This window comes from Acanthaster planci, linkage group LG07 (genome assembly GCF_054643075.1).
Source record: "Acanthaster planci isolate LZ-2023a linkage group LG07, COTS_SCS, whole genome shotgun sequence".
NCBI classification, from domain to species: Eukaryota; Metazoa; Echinodermata; class Asteroidea; order Valvatida; family Acanthasteridae; genus Acanthaster; species Acanthaster planci.
Window position 1 is genome coordinate 5,171,708 of NC_141783.1, and position 17,837 is coordinate 5,189,544.

General features: G+C 42.7%; 1 protein-coding gene across 6 annotated transcripts in view; it reads left to right on the top strand.

Moving 5' to 3' along the window:
* Positions 1 to 17,837, top strand: part of LOC147798573 (uncharacterized) — a 143,997-nt gene that overhangs the window by 106,358 nt on the left and 19,802 nt on the right. For all 6 annotated transcript variants that reach the window (XM_087138939.1, XM_087138940.1, XM_087138942.1 and 3 more), the window contains 2 exons: positions 2,287 to 2,480; positions 14,454 to 14,645. In XM_087138939.1, coding sequence (XP_086995065.1) covers positions 2,287 to 2,480; positions 14,454 to 14,645 — 386 coding nt within the window. The remainder of the gene's footprint in view (positions 1 to 2,286; positions 2,481 to 14,453; positions 14,646 to 17,837) is intronic.

Sequence of the window (17,837 nt, forward strand, 5' to 3'; positions counted from 1 at the left end):
AGCCAGATGTGAGTACATTGAAGATTAATAAAAGCTACACCAAATGACCGCTGTAGTTTTTCTGTTAAAGTTTCACCTCCATAGTAGTTCTCAGCACAAATCTATTTGCAACATGACATCAAGTTTCCTTAGAGTAAAAATTATATGCAGTTCATGGGAGGTACAGTAGGTTGGCAGGGAACTGTTCTGAAGTTGGAAATGAAGAAATATCAGCTCAGACAAGTGCCTTTCAAAATGATTGAAATCCACAATATATGTAGGGCAGATTTCTGAGAGATACATGTAAGTGAAAGCCAGTCTGTCCATCTGTTTAGCCATATGCTGCCAGGAGCCCGGTTTCGGGCACATAGGATTTATACACAGAACCGGGGAGCCCAAAACCAGACAAAAGAGCTAGGCCTTACAACAAAGTACTGTACTTGTACCAAAAGACCGAGCTGCTGGGAATTGCTAACATTTGTTCAGTTATCAATATCCATCATTGTTTTGAAAGATTATACCACTGTTTGTGGCATTCAGAGCGAGCGGATTACCACCAGGGACAAAAGCCCTCCAGCGCTACAGTGATGAGCGATACAATACCACTGCACAATAATCTGGCCCCTGTTGAAAAGACGCCAGCCATGCACTGCACCAGTTTTGGGAACAAAAGAAACTTATGTAACACCACACAATTGAGCTCCTTTTACCGTGGCGGCAGACCTGGCTGAAATAGTCTGGCATTAATAGATGTTGTCTGTTAGATTAGAGTAGCCACTAGATAGTCGTTTATGTGGGTGTAAACATTCAGTAAATGAAGTTACGATTTTTTAAGAATTTTTTAAACAAAAATCTGGAAAATCTCCCAGTTTTCTGTTATAAAACTACAAATTCTACCCGGCAGCAAGTGGTTAATGTAATTTCAGTTTTATGTTTTTTAAGGTAAAAAACCTTGCCTTTTTAGCAATGTTGCAAAACAAGATTTACCAACAAGATTAACCCATGTGGCACTGAAACAGCAGCTTGTATACATGGCCCCTGGGAATATAAACTTATACCTTGTACATATATCCACAAACAATTTCATGAATATTGAGTGGCTCAGAGTGGTACTCCTCCCTTTTCAACATTTAACCCTAAAAGAGCACTTGGGGCAGAATCTCCCCCCCCCCACATTTTTCCTGATATCGCCACAGTGCATATTTTTCAGGAGTTGAGCCTTAATGAGTTATTAGAGTAACTCTTTTCAGTCAGTTTGAAAATCTAACATACTGTTCCTGCGCAGGGTGCATTTTTCCAAGACAGGTCAGCCAAAAATGCAAGTGGGCTAGCTTGCATGTAGCTTTGAACTTTAAAGGAACCAGGAAATGAATTTTTCTTAGAATCACTTTTTGTGTATCTCTGTACTCTCGTCCATGTATGAAGACTTTTTGACATCTTTTTGAGTAACGTGAACTGAACGGTGCACTTTTTCAAACATTACAAGTTGACCAAGCATTTCTGGACAGGTGAGGGTGCATTTGTTTTGATGTAAATCCAGGAAGACATGGTTCAGGTTTCATGCTTTCATGTTAAAATTTTGAACCCCAAATTTGCTATCTGGGAACATTTCTGTGAGAAAGATTTTTGCTGGATTATTGCCATATGCTTACACAGCAATAAACTGCCCCAAAAAAATCAAATCTTCCATAGCAATGGTCAAAAAAATCTAGAAATTTTCTGTGCACAAATCAGTGCAACATTGAAATTCAGTGCCTTGGATGACATCATAGTTCTGCTCATGAATATGCAAATGTGCAATAGCAGAAAAACCAAAAAGCATCAAAATAGTCGCAAAACAAAAATTTTAAATAAAGTTAATTGAAACCCAAAGATGCAGTTTCAAGGGCTTTTAGTAAAATTTATAAAAATATTTCTATTTTTTGGTTTCTTTAAATGACTGTAACAACAAAATTGTATGTCTCATTAAATTCAAACGTCAAGTTTGTAATAATAAGGATTGTCTTTAAATCCATGCCAAGTTTAAAAAAATCAAGCAAGACACAGCAAAGTTCTTTGGGGGGTTAATGGTGTTGAGGCAACACTCTTTTTGCCCAGCTATGGAATCTGTACATAATTAAGATACAGAGTAATACTGCTTACTTCATGCTGTACCAACCAGTGTGAGCCAGCAACGTGCCCTCACAGAGGAGCTCTTATAAGTGATCACACTGTGATTCACAGCTCGTGAATGGGAACAATCCTATATTGTTCAGCTCTCTGATGTCTGATACATGGTATCTCTTTCTGTGCTTCTAAACTTGCCAGGAAAGCTCCTGAATCTTGCCATTGGTGGAATCCCAGCAGAAGTGTTGCATCCTCTGATAGATCTGCTAACCATGGCTTTCTTGAGTCAGGATGTCATCAACACACTGTGTAATAATGAAGATCAAACCATCATGACGTTTGTTAACAGCAGTGATTGCCACCCACTCCCAGTCCAAATATCAGTGTTTAGAATGGTACGTACACATGTTTTAATGTGTTTCCCTGTCAATTGCAGGGAATTTGAAATAAGACAGTGAAATAACAAGTGAATTTTGTATCAGCTTCTTTTTCCACTCAAAGAACCTTTTCCCTGAGCTACTGATTTTGGGGAATAGATCCTTGTTTTTATTAAAACTTAGATTTTGTTTGTTCACATAAAAATTCATCCTAGTCCTTGGATCATAATTAATTTATCTGTCCTAGTATACAGGTATGAAATATACATGTACATGTGGACTGTCTATGTCACACAACTCAACTCCAAATATGTTTAGTGCAAATTGATGGCACATGTCACACCATCTACAGTGAAGGCACCTGTAAAAAAAATAACTATGAAAATCACATTTATACAATGGGTTTTGCCCTTACCCAACTTATATATCGATAAACACTGTATGCTCAGTGCTTGTCTGAGAGCTTGCGAAAAAATTCACAAGCTTACTTGGGTGGACGTGATGTAAATTAACATCTCCCCAACGCAAAATACATCTTGAAAGAAAATCACATCATCGTCAAACTTACATACATATATGGTGATGCATGCACATTTATTTCTGGTTTAGTCTTTCTTAAAATGGGTGCTCATTGTGATCAATTTGACCTCATGCACATGATAGTAGTATGCACTTGCTAGGGGAAATGATTATGTAGTCTTTGTAGCATGTGTGGTAATCTGGAGACTAGGCTGACCTCATCACATATTGGGCCAAGTGGGATAGACTACATCATTTTGCATGTAAAATGTGGTTTCATCATGTAGATCTTTTTTTTTAATAAATACAGTTTTGGGTTATATGGGTAACAGTACATGTCATTTGTGCTTCTTTGTTTCAATCTGGAGTTTTATCAGTGTCAAAACTCTTTAGGATCATTGCTTTGAAGTGTCATTATACATGTATGTACCTATTCAATGAAGAAATTGAACCCCCAAATATTAAAACTTTTTAATTGTGTTACACACATGTAAGGGGTGGGTGGGAGACAGATTAGGATGATTGGGTATGGGGGAAGAGTAGGGGATGGAATGGGAAGTGGAGTAGAAGATGGATGAGACAGGACAGAATAGAGGCAGAGTAGAGAGGGATGGGATGATTTGAATTGGAGTGTGAAGTAGGAGATGGATGGTATGGGAGGCGGAGTAGGAAATGGATGAACTATTTTTGCAGCAAATTTACAAATTTATATTTGATGACATCCCAGGTTTCAAACTTTACACATACAGGGGGTCACATACTGAGGGTCAGTAAATCTACAAATTTTCAAGCAGTTACACCAAACACAGATATATATTTAATATATATTTTTACACTTTCCGAGGGGGTGCTAGAGAATTTCATAATATCACCACTCAAATTTAGAAGAATACTGTCTCGCCAGAAACTGACACCATTTCAAGTATTTAGGCCACTTCTGGTTTCGACCGGAAGCAAGGATCACAACTCTAATCAATGACTTGCTACGATAAGCAAGCTGCAAGAAGTCATGATTTTCAAAGAGTAGGATTATCAAAGTAGAATTGCTTGTAATTTGACACCTGATGACATTATCACAAGATGATTTGGCAGGCATCTTCCGATGGCAGTCTAAAGTCCTGCCGGGTTTGAAGGGAACCGGGTGAGAAAAAGGCCAAAAACGGTACCCTGAATGGAGCTTGTGTTATGCTATGGGGACAAAAGTGAAAACAGGAGAGGCAAAAAAGGCCCAAAATATGAAGGAAAACAATAGCTGCTTCAGCCATTGTCCTGAATAGCTGACAAAAACTGTTCCAGTTGGTTTTTGCAGTTTTACAAATTTCTTTATTTCTTTATTTGTTGGAAATCTGCAGTCAACTATGACTTAAATTTAGACCTATGTTTGTATTTACATTTACTGCTCTACACAAGATAACACATTCATTTTAAATGTCTGTACATAGGATGAGAGTTCCAAATATTTTGTTATGAATTAAAAAACAAATTTACAGGAATGTCTCTTTGAAACTCTAGTCTCAGATGCCAGGAAATGCCTTCCAGATAGCATCTACTGTCTGAAAGCTTCCAGAACCCTTGATGGGCCCTCACCACACATCATAGTGACTGCAACTCACTGGTGCAACTTTCACCCTAACCTCGTCTTCTGACTGGGCTGCCTTGAGTACAACTCAATGGAGCTGCCCTATAAGCCTGTAGAAAAGTCATAAAAATCTAAAAAAAAAATTAAAAATTTCCTGAAGAAACTATCCACAAATCCTTGGTTATCAAAGAGGCCATTGCCACTTTATACCTTGAATGAAATTGTTGCCATATGCAAAATGGTTTTCTTTCTGCATCCATTTGACACTTCTTGAAATTGTTCAGTCTAAACTGCCTGCAACTTATGCAGATTACCAAAACATTTACCAGTCCATTACTTCCATTTGCTAAATTCTCGATCACTAGTAGTGTCTCCCCACTTGCTCGACTCCCGTGAAGGTGGCCACCATGTTCTTCCACTTTTTCGTTGTGCCGTTACTATCTGACGTGCTTTGCTCCGGCTCCAGTTTCCTTCACTACTACGTGTTTTCAGTTTTATTTCTCAATCTTCTTATTTACTTGTTTGTTTTTGTTCTTGGGGACGGTAAGACTGTTCCTTTTCCCCATGTTTTGATATATATTTTACCATTCGTTTTTTCAGTCTTGTGCAGGTTGGCAGACTGACCCTTATTTGACGTAGTTTGCTAGGTTCTCGCCTGGTTGCACTCTGTTTCATATATCTGATTTATTGGTATCGGAATACATTTAGTGTGTTTATCTCCGTATTTTTGTATATACTGTACTAGTTTCTTATCAGAATATCTAGAGAGCAGTTGTCTTGTGATTCTATATTTGTTTTGGCTCAGTGATTCTGTTTGTTTTCCACCGTATTTGTAGCTTTCCCCTTTTTTCTGTCTGTATTTTATCTCCCTTTCTATGTATTAGATTCAAGTTTTTAGAGGGAGATTTTAAGAGCTTCACCCCACTTAGAGTTCTTCACCCATTCGTGGGCCAGGGATCGCTGGTTAGTAAGGATAGTGGTACGGTCGTTGTGGTCCTTGCTCACCTAGGGAATAGGACTGTGCGTAGGTTTACTATTCCCTCCCTTTCGGTCGGTTTAGGTACAACTGTGTGATACCCTTGTTTAATCCAGTTCAATTCTGTCGAGCATCGAGATATTCGAGAACTCGCGAGCGGTGGGTTACTGTTGTACGCGGTACACTGCGCTGCTTGCCCGCGGGCCCTTCGAGATCAAATATCTCTGGTCCGGCTGCTCCACTCCTGCCTTCCAGAGTGAAGTTGAGTTGCCAATTGAGAGAGCATTCGGGTGACTCAAGCTCACTAACACCCACAGGGTTAGGTGTTGCCAAGGGGCATCATTAGAGCAGAGCTCTCCTTGTGGGCCATCTGCGAGCACTGAGCATCACTGGCCCTTAGTCTCCCATCTTAGACTTCTGGGCATAACTGAGTTTGCTACTCATGAGATGACACGAGCAACTCATTGCCCAGCACACCCATAGGGTTAGATGTCATTGTAGTATGCAGGGCCTCCTCAAGCATCACGTTTGGCCCACTCCCGCTCCTCCACGGTATGCCCCTCATGTAGGCAGCACGGAGCGTAACTCAGCACTCTGCAGTCAGCTTGGCTTACCGTTTAAAAGAATGCTGCTCGACCCTTACTTCAAGGCTGTTTGCTCCTCATGCAGTATGGTGCCTTGCTCCACCACTTACTGCGGCCGTAAATTTCGAACTCCTGACAGTCAGGTTTGACCGGGCACAGCCCGCCCAACTTTGTGGGATGTTTCTTGCCAGGTGTTTCCCTTATTCATGATTGCTGCTATTCATGTGGCTTGTCTGTCAAAGCTCGTGATTGGACGACCCCACGTATGCTGCCACGCACCAGTCCAACAGAGCGCCCCACACCTTGAACCACTGCTCTCAGTCACCCTTTGCCAGGGGCATTCAAGCATGGGTAGACACTACGTGCTACTGGGCCTCCCCCTGCCTTGGCCAATGTGGCCTAGTGGATACAATACAGGTCACACATGCACATTGCAGACCACACTGCACGTAGCCAGTCTGCTTTGCAGTTGAGGCCTCTGTATATCTTATATTGCTCCATCGTCTACCTTCCACCTCTACGCCTGTGCCTCAAGCCAACCATTCTTTGGTGCATCCAGGCATGCAGTAGATGCTGCATTCTACCAGGCCACCCTACGTTGTCTCTGGAATGGCCTCCGGTGAATACCAGACCAGGTCACGCATTCTCAGCGGGAGCTATGGCTCAAATAACTCCTATTTTTACACTTTGCATCAGCCCCCAACCGACGCCCAGTCAGCGCTGGTAGCGCCTGGCCAAGAAACAGAGAAGTACGCTACCCTGGTCTACTTCCCATCATTCTCTTGGCTATCCCAGTGAATAGGACTTAAAACTATGTACGAGCAGCCCACCGAGTGTAACCTTCCCACCACCGGTACCTATTCATGGAGGCCTGCAGGAGATGATACCGCGCTTTGCCCGCAGATCCCCTATGACTAGCACATGCCTGATACCCCCAGTGTGTGAGGCTTCGTCATTGGGGCACCTAGGCGTGAACTAGACAACTGCGATCCACAGGTGGACTGAGCTCCATTTTGGCCCAGCCCAGGTGACTAGGCATTCCAATAGCTCAGGTGGACTCCCTGACTGTACTAAGTTACAGATGGAGTCCAGGATATAAAGGATCAAAAATCAGGCAAAAACTTGACACATAACCACAAAAGACAAAAACAGGAAATAAACTCAGAAGTAACGTTATTTTGGACTACAAGTATTTTCAACCGCTCTCCAGTGCAGTTCGTACAGTGGGCATGCAATTATTCAGCATACGAAATTCAGAGCTGCGCACACACACATAAAGCACTCAAAACGTGGTTCTCAGCCCTGAGTACCATTGATCTCCATGCAGAGTACACTCAACATCTGGCTGGGGGCGAGGCTGTGGCATGCATTAGTGACAGTTGGCCTAGTTACCTGCATGCAAGCTGAGCCTATTTCAGGGAAGCTAAAATTTAGGATTTGTACAAATCCTAGCCATTTTTTCAGGATTTACATTACATGCCTTTGTATTATGTGTCAACAGGTGGACTAAAAATAGACTGACAAAACATGTCCACAAAATTTGATAAAAGGGACTCCTGGTAGCGGTATCCAGCTTTTCCGTGTCGAGAGGGGAGGGGGCATCATCCAGCCAGGCTTTAGTAAATTTCTGTTGCTAGCAATTTACTGATATTTGTTGATTTGTCTCATTTTAAAAGTTATACCAAATACATTTTTTTTCAGGGATGGAGAACTCTTTCAGAACACAGTCACAAATAAGTATTTTTTGGTAATAAACTAGACTGATATGAGAGTCAATAACAGCGATTAATAATCGTGATCTCTAGGGCCTTAAGTTTAAAACAAAAAATCACACATTTTGAGAAACATTGAGTATTTTGAAACAGTACATTGTTGGGGGATCCATAGCCCGATAACCATACAGTACTCCAGCATGATCATAAACTTCAACCTCCCAAAATAAGCCAATAAATTTTAAGCCCAGAGTTACAAAAATGTTCAGCAACCTTTCTTCACAGGCAAAAAACATTGACAAAAATATTGGAAGGCACTTATGATTACAGAGGACTCCAAACAACTACATGTGAAAGTTTCCAGCTGTTTGATGTAGGCCTACGTAAGGGCTGAGGGTTTTAAGAGAGCGTCTCCTTCTCCCCAACCCCCCAAAATCATATGAATTAGGAGATATTTAAGTCAACACAATCTAGCTATTTGACCGTTGCTCTTATGTTCAATTAGTTATTGCCAAATATGAATTCAGTCTGCTCATTATATGTTTGGTTTACGAATAAAAAGGAAAGGCCGATCAACAGCACACTTTGTGCCTGAACCCTCTGATGCACCGACCCCGCATTTAACTAATCATGGTGCCCCTTCTGTCTATGATAGACGGCCACTTGTAATCATGCCCAACCTCAAAGACACTTGTAATGGTATTTAAATTGATTTGAGGGTGTGTCTGGTTGTCTACCAATGCCTACAAATCTGAGAAGAAAGGTCAGAGTATGGTCACAGTACCCTTTATCTAGTGGGGGGCCACCAAGTCAACAAAAAATGTGACCCCCCCACAACATGAAACTACCCAGACAGCTGTCTAGACAGTTCAGAGACACATCAGAGAGACTGACAATTTATATAGGACAGGCCCTGGCTGGCCCAGGCAGCCTTTGAGTAAATAATCCGATAAGGCCATGTGGCAAAGAGAGTTATTAGTACATGTTCCCATGGGACTTAGCAAGAGGCAGGCTCTGGTAAAACTTATACAAGCCAAGGGGAAGTCCCTACCTCAAAGGCGACTAAACTAGGTTATTCAGCATGGGCAGAGGTATGATGTAATATAGTGTCTTCGCATTTGGCAGTAAAAAATTTTTTAAATTAAGAAATTATGAAAATGACCGTCCATAGCTGACGGAGGGTGCTCTACTGCCTCTGCGTACTGTGTTCCCAATCAGTATAGCATCGCTCTCACCTTTTCATCACGATCATCATGCCCACAATGCAATTCTCTGTTTTTGTTCCTCAATTATTAAGATAAGTAACTGTTTCATTTTAATAAAAATCAGATTTCTACAACATTGTGTATTTATACATCTTTAATCAAAAAGATATACAAACAAAATGAACATGTTGAACACTTCTAAGAGAGATCATTGATGAACTTATTCCCATACAGGAACCCTGCATATTATAAAGCCAGCTATGCTGACCGAGGTTATTCTTATAAAATAGGAGGTTTCTTCACAAATTTAGGTTTATAAACCCAAATAAAAAGCATAACAAAATATGAACGTTATAGGGGTAACCAATTGGTCAGTCAGAAGCCCCTAATCCGACAAAAACGGAACTGAATTTTTTATATCGGCGGGTGGTTTAATGCAGGATACCAGTCCCGACCTCGATGTAGCAGGTGTGCGCAACAATCCTTCACTGGAAACCGCGCATGGATAGAGCGTGCACCATAGATTTGGATATTGTAATGAACAGTAAACACTTTCTGTTGAGACCGCACATGGATATGGACAAAGATCACTGCCTGTCCACATCAACGTGCGTCCTCAACAGAAAGTGTTCACACTGCAAAAGTGCACTCACGTGCAATTGCACCTTACAGCTGTTGCTTGTTGTTCTTGCCATTCGGGCATAAATAACAAGGAGCCCTGTGATTGGTCAGTGTAACCATCAGTGCGCCGCAGCCAACTGCCATTTCAACCATTCAGTCCAGTCGCAGCTAAGTAGTACACACACATACGGAAAGCGACTGCAGCCAATTGCCATATTTTGTATATTTCTTTACAATTCATGAGGTTCTCTTGTCTATCTTCACCTAGTTTGCTCAAGAATGGGTGTGGTGAACTTCCCGTGTAATGGTGCTGATTTAATTCCATCCATCCCTATACGGGAGAAACCTTTTGTAAACTAACCAGTGGTCACAAAGTGTTTGGAGACAAAATACTGGAACACCACTCAAATCCTGCTCTGTCTTCTCCTCAATCCTTGTAGGCAGCGCTGGGAGATGCAGACCAAAAGGGAACATCTGCGTGCCCTTATCCCCTTGGGTCTAACGCTAATGGCTACCTCACTTCGCAGGTGCCTTCAATGCCAGAATTTGTAGGCACTATCTACAGCAGTAAGGTTCTAGCAGACAGATGAATACCTTTGTCTGCTCGTTCGGCTACCTATCGAATTGATGTCTGCCCTTCATGCATCTGAAGTCATTATTGAACTCCAATCTTTGTTGATACATGTAATTATTACACGTACACGGGTTCCTGTAGCATTACCTCAACCCCTGTCAGATTCAATCCAGGCTTCATTGGGACCTAAATTGTTTTACTTCCCATTCCAGTCCTCCCATGGGAATTCAAGTTTTTTAAATCTTGAGAATCCTGTCTTTATACATTCTCTGGTATAAAGCTCGGCTCTTGTCCTTTGCCCAGGCTTTTATCACACAAGCATATCTTTGACCCGAGGACGAATCCTGTAAACCTGATTGCTCTTACCTTTGAGGCACACCCTTGTCAGCAGTTGAAACCAGGGATGGACTCTCAACTACTGGTTTCTACTGGCACTTCCTGATTTTCATGGAATACTCCTGTTCGCGAAGTCTCCTGTGTTCACATACCCCTGTCCAGCCTACATATGCAAATTTTCCATGTGCCTATTACAATTCGCTGAAAAGACTTGATTATGCATGCTGCCCCCTCACCCACCACAATGCAATGCGGTCCCACTGCCACGTTCGTCCTTCTTTTCTCAGCACTTATAGTTTACGGATGTGTCTTTTATTACCCCTTGAATTCTCAAGTTCCGTACCTTTCATGCTGTTGAACTGACTTGATTCCTGTTATGAATTAAAGAGTGTTTTCCTGTCTATTGGTAAGAGTGCTTATTTTCAAATTTCGTTTCTTGCACACTATGTTTTCTAGGGGTTTTCTGCCCCTTTTCTCTGTGCATCATATATAGGTTGGGTTGTGACCTACTGTGATGTGTTATGTGGGTATGGCCGTTAAAGGGTTAGAGGGCTCTTTGCTCACCGTGGTCCGTGCGTTCAAACAATAGCCAAGCCTGCTGGTCTTCTGCCGTCGCCTTCTATGCCGACTCCCGGCGCTGCAACCGGCAGCTGTGGCATGGCCAAGCAGTCCGGGGGCCCTAGGTAGCTACACCTATGCATTGGGATGAGCGGATTTTCTGCACCAATGCCTTTGATCGCTATCGTTGGGAGTATGAGCAATCCCTTCCTTTTGTGCTGCGGGTTCCGGGCATTCCGGGCATTGCGTTGATACGGCGTCCCGCTTTGGCCTCCGATGTTTGGCCTTTCTTCTGCTTCTATCGGAGTATATTGCCTGAGCCTGTGAAGACTCCTCTCGGGTCTCTCCGGACTTTGCGGCCCTAGCTTTACGAGGCCTTGATGAGGGACTTTATTCGATCTTCAATTCGATCCTGGTCCCGCCTGCTCGGATTTATGGCCAGCCTTGTCGACCTCGTTCCTTGGTGTCGACTGCGGATGCGGCCACTTCAACTGTATCTCCTGACTCGGTATCGCCGCAAGAGCGATCCGATTTCTACCTTGGTTCCTCTTCTACCAGATATTCACAACCACTTTTGGTGGTGGACAATCAGCGAGCACCCGTCAGCGGGTTGTCCCTTTGTTCCTCTGAAGCCAAACATCACAATGACAACTGATGCATCGCTATTCGGATGGGGGGCCTCCCTTCCTGTGCTTCATGCATCCGGAGTTTAGGACTTTCCCTTCCGCAACAAACACATCAACCTGCTGGAATTTCAGGCCGTATTCAGTGCCCTTCGTCACTTCCAGCTGCACTTAGTTGGTGTCTTGGTTCAAATCCAGAGCGACAACTCCACAGTGGTCTACTCTCAAAGAAGATTCATGCAGTAGAACAGACACAATATCGAAACATGATTTCGCCAGTCCCTTAGGTACCCAGCAATCTTTAATACCTGGAACATCTAGTGGCGGTTGTTCTGTGCCAGACTCCCTCACCTACAGGTCTTGGTTAGACTGTCCCTTTTTAGCAGGGTAGGGTTGCTCGTCTACACACCCCTCTCTGTTACCCAGTGATTCTGCCAGAATTGGCCAGGAAAGACATCTTTTATTCAGGTTGTTTAAACTTTCCTAAACCTGAGGCCTAATTTTCCCAGATTCATAGTATAACATTTACACTGGGAGTAAAAAGTTCTCTATTTTCATCGCATGACGAACAGTGTGGGGCTTCAATTCAAATGCCGATAAATGCAGTAACTGACTCTCTTTCTTCTACAGGACTCAGACCTGCAGTCACCAATCACATCTAGCTGTCTTCTGCTGTCACAGCTACCCAATGTGCTTCCCCAATCAACTTCCATCCCTTAGACTATACTGACTCAAGGTATCCTCTTTCTGGCATGTCCATTGAGTGTTTCCTTCCTAATAGTTCATTTCCAGTTAGGATTCGTTGTGTGTTCTTGACCACTTCCAAAGTCCTCATCCAAATCTTTGTAAAGGCTTCATCACCACACATTTTGGTGTAGCTGCCCCTTTTCACTCCCAGTAGCTACTTAATTCCTGGATAGTGGTCTGCTGATGATATCCTCTACACATACTCTCTTTGGGTGATAATGCCATGGCGTTCCTTTCACCCACGTCGTAGGCTACAATTCAAAGCCTTGTTCATTCTCTTCTCTTTGACAAGACATCTTCGTCTCTAATGTTATAGAGTACTTCGTTCTCCTATTGGCAAGTACTGCCGTCCTTGCCCTAATCTTCGTAATGATATTGGGCCATGAATCAAAGCTGATAGGTAAGGTGCCTCTTCTTCTGTCATTACCCTTAAGCTGGTTCCTTGGCCGTTAACTTCATCTATTCCAAATGGCTGATCTTCTCAGACGTCAAACTTAGCTACCCTATCGCAACCCATGATGCTAGGTTGATATGCATGCACTGTGCAAACACCTTTTGGCAGTGTCTGTCAGACATTATTTACATAGTTATATGCTAGAATACTCTACACCATTTACCTTATGCTACCTTTAATATGATTTTGCAATGATTTCTGCCAAGGTGTGCTTATAATATTCTCTTCACTGAGGCCATGAGAACTGCTAACACATCTACCTTCGGCTCTACACTGTGTCTTTGGGAATCCTCCTTTCATGGTCTCACACACTATTAATTTTGGTAACGTTGACTGGCCCTCTAGCCTAGATGACCAATTTAGACGACATATTCTTGCCACGATTTCCAAGCCGTTTCATCCTTATGGACCTGTTTCAAAGGGGTTTCTGTGATAGAGATTTGTAAAACTGCTTGTTGGAAGACCCCTACGGCATTCATCTTGGTGACGTTTTGCAGGGGAATCATACACGTTGACTGGCTGTACTCCGGTTGGCATCACAGTAACTCAACTGCTGACCATCCCTTACCCTTGCAAGAGGAGACACTCAAGCAATCACGTGAGTTTGGTTTGTGCTCTTCTCATTCTGATAGAATGCTCTATCATTGCAATGTATATGTATTTGTATCTGTATTAATCTCATTTGCCTCCTTAGCAGTGATTAGGTGGTGGTGGTGCCTTCCCACGTCCACTGGTTTGGTGCTACTCTGCACATATTGGTAATCTGCGTAAGTTGCATGCATTAGACTCTCCCCCCCACCTAGAGTGGGTCGAGTCTACTACTGCATACCTACCAGATTACCAATCTCCCTGCCTCCTCCCCATGGGCCTTAGTGCACTTTGCATGTTGAGAAAGAGGAAGAACATGGTGGCCACCTTCACAGGAGTCAAGTGAGTGGGGGTGCACTACTAGTGATCAGGAATTTAGCGAATGGAAGTAATGGACTAGGAAATAATGCATGGGTATCAGTAATCTGGTAGGTATGCAGTAGTAAACTCAACCCACTGTAGGTCAGAGGAGAATTCACATGATTTAAGGTGCTGTGATTTATGCATGAAGAATAATGGGGGTTATTATTTACTGAGCTTTTGCACATAACTATTGTGATACACAAACTGTGGTGGAGAGACAAGTAACCACAACACTAAACATGCAGTATTTCAACAGAAGATTTAAACAATGTGGCTACTTTGAAGCAAATGCTTTCTTTTTGATTGAGAATCACCACTGAAATAATGGTTTTTTTTGCTTTGCATAGTTCAAAGTACATTTTGATTTTGTTGAAATGGTATTGAGCGGATAGCAGTAGCAACATGCACTAGTGTGTTGCATTCTCCTAGGATCGTAGTCAGCAGATGATGCATAGTGTACACATTGCCTTGATGTAAAAATGATGCAGAGATCATATCTGATAAAAAGGAAGATTGTTTGTGTTATTTCTCCTATCCTGTTGTGTAAAATAGTTGTGTAACATCTGCACATGCTACGGTGGGAAACTTTGGCTGACTCAGGTTCGACATTGGACATTGGAAGATGGCTCCATGCAGAGCAATCGTGACATTGTGTCCCGCTTGATAGTGTCCGCCATTCTGAGTGGCTCCGATGAGTTGTGTGGGACTGCATCCGCCCTGGTGTACAACCTAACCCGTTATCAGGTACAACCATTCAGAATATGCTGTTGGAACAGAGGGCAATGGTTGAAATTATGTTAAATCTTTAATGTTCCTATACCATGTTACAGTCAGACTTTTTTTAGGATATGGAACATTGGAATTAGGCTGTTAGACAATTGTGTTGGAATTGAACCATTTTGGAATGTGCCATAAAATTGGGCCATTAGGAAAGTACTTTATTTGAATTAAGGCCAACTTCAATCACCAAATATTTGTCAGCCTGTGGCTGGTATTTAGTTGCAGCCTATACATAAAACATCCCAAGTACAGGGCAAAATGGGCCTATATTGGTCAACTAATATTCACTGATTGAACTTGGGCCAGACTATCTTAGCAAATGGGAAATTTTGGAATTAGGCCATTTTGGATAGGCCTGTGTTTTGGTAAAGATCAGTTACCTAGTAACCTTACTATTTTTAAAGAAAACTGGATTAATAACCAAACTCAGTAACACTATTTCAGTCATTATCCTGTTATCGAATGGATGAAACAATAGGAGGACACTATTTGGTCTGAGAGAAATATTGGTTTTACTCCAAATTAATACCTATTTCAGATATCACCCTCTTACTGTGTCCGCCATGTTTCTAAAAGGTTTATTACCAAAAATTAAACAGTTAACCAATTGTTGTCTGTGGTGTTGGGGTCTATAGTGTTCTGTACACCTGTGCAATTTTTAACAAGGGTGTACAAAACTAATGAAGCCAATCAGAGCAGGCAACAATAGTTTTGTTATACCATGGTAATATATGTATATTTTATTGCAAGATTAATCAAAACACTTTGACAAATTCAAACACTTGAGCAAAATAGATATGAAAGTACAAGGAAAGTTATTGATTGTGATGTCCTTTGTTGACCTCTGTTTTGTTTTGGTTTGTTTTGTTTTGTGGAGGGAGGAGGGAGAAATCTCAAATTTATAACAAAAGTGGTTTACAATAGAAACTTGGGATTCATAAAGCACTCGGGGTCGTTGACAGGTTGAATTTTAAGACAATATTTCCATCACATTCCGTTGAAAGGTATTGGCAAGATTGAAGCAGCAGATGAGAAGATACAGCAGTATTTGTGAGAGTTTTATATCAACAGTAGTGTCGATCACAGCAGAAAAAGTGATTAGGGCTAACTTGTATTCCACAAGCATAGCTGTGAACAGAAGTGTATGAACAGAAGCTTAATAATCTGGGGGCTCCATCACGGTCAATGTAAAGAGAGTAGCATATGTGAACAAAGCAGTGCTTCAGTGTCCCCCACGCAGTGCACATCTCCCTAAATGATTGGTGCACAGCACCACCGCAGCTATCCACCCTCATACCTGCAAGATTACACAATTACAACACAGTAGACACGACATATCAACTGTGGGAAAGATCACCGTTATCCATCTTTGGTTGTGGCCTGACAACATTGCCAGTGGGCTGATACTCTGAGTTTGTTACTTTAAGCTTGCTAATTTGAGTATCCGTCTGTGGACCCCCCCCCCCGCCATTGATCCCTAATGTCTACCCCAGGGATCTTACAACTCACTTTACAATGTAAAGGGTTTCACGCTTGCCAAGAGAGACATTATACATCTTCTTGCTTCCAAACATGATGTACTTGTGATCCTCCTTCAAGAGTACTTCTCTCCACCTTCTTGCCTTCACAACCAGCCTACATCATGGTATTGCCACGTATGTGAAGTCAACTGTGAAAGACTGCAACGTCATCACCACTTCCACTGACTCCTCTGCTCTTCAATGGCACCTTATCAAACTGCAAGGACTCCACATAATCAACATTTACAAGACCCTCCTATTTTGCTTGTACCTTGGGACCTACCCTGAGCACCACCTCCTGTGTTGTACGCTGGTGATTTCAACTGCCAGCATACTGACTGGGGATATAACTATAGTACTGCCAATGGCGAAGAGCTGTGCAACTGGGCTTCCGAACTTGGCCTCATTCTCCTATTCGATAGAGGCCAACCAGCTACTTTCCACTCCAGCTGCTGGGACTTATCTACCAACCCAGACCTGGCCTGGTGGCAGAGCAATTCTGCTGACATCCCTGAAAGATTAATGTTGGACCGCTTTCCACAAAGCCACTACAGACCGATCATCATCAGGGGCACACACCTTGTGTCCCCAATATGCACACACCAAGCTAAAAAGTGGAACTTCCATAAGGCTGATTGGAACAACTACAGGGAACAGACAGATTCCTTAGCAGCCAATCTTCCCTGCCCATGGTCTAACAATATTAACCACTACTAGCCGGGGACACCGAAATCGGAGCCGTATGGTTTATATGTGTGGCCGGGGTCTCCAAACTCGGACAAAGGAAACAGGGCCCTGTAACAAAAGACCGTACTCCAAACAAAAGACCAGGCTGCTGGGCATTACCAGCATTTTTCACTCTCAAAAGAGGTGATAATCCAGCGTTATTTTGAAACCGTATACCAGGGTTTGGGGTATTTAGAGCAAGCGGATTACCACCGGGGACAAAAGCTCTCCACCACCGCAGCGATGAGCCACACAGCACCGCTGCATGCTAATCTGGCCCCTATTGAAAAGAGGTCAGCAGTGCACTGAGCCAGGTTCGTGAACAAAAGACAGTTGTATAACACCGCGCAATCTGGGCTCTGTTTACAAGGCTGCAGGCCTGGCTGAAATATTCAGGTGTCAATGAAGGTCACTTGTCAACTTAGAGTAGTGCCTAAAGATTACTCCGTGTGGCTATAAACGACTGTTAAATGTAATGATGAATTGTTGAAGGATTTTGAAAACAGGAAAAATGATAGTCATGCCGGCCCAGCATCCCATCGTTGAAAAATGCACCGGCACGAAGTGGTTAATGAAGCATACACTGCTTTCCTCCATGCAGTCAGTGCAGCATCAAAAGCATCCCTCCCACGCAGATGCCGGAAAAAGTACATCTGGACAAAGAGTGTGATACGCTCCACCAGGCCATTTCAGAACACATCAAACGCGGGAGATGCCGCAGAGGCTGCATCCCAACTGAAGCTACACCTTGATGCTGTTCGTAAAGCACGCTGACTGCTTTCACACCCTTCAAAATGAAGCAAGCCCTAGGCACACTCAAGTCTGGGAAAGCCCCTGGTCCTGATAACATCCATCCTGAATAACTATCCCATGCTGGTCTCCGCCTCCTTGACTAACTCAGACATTTTAT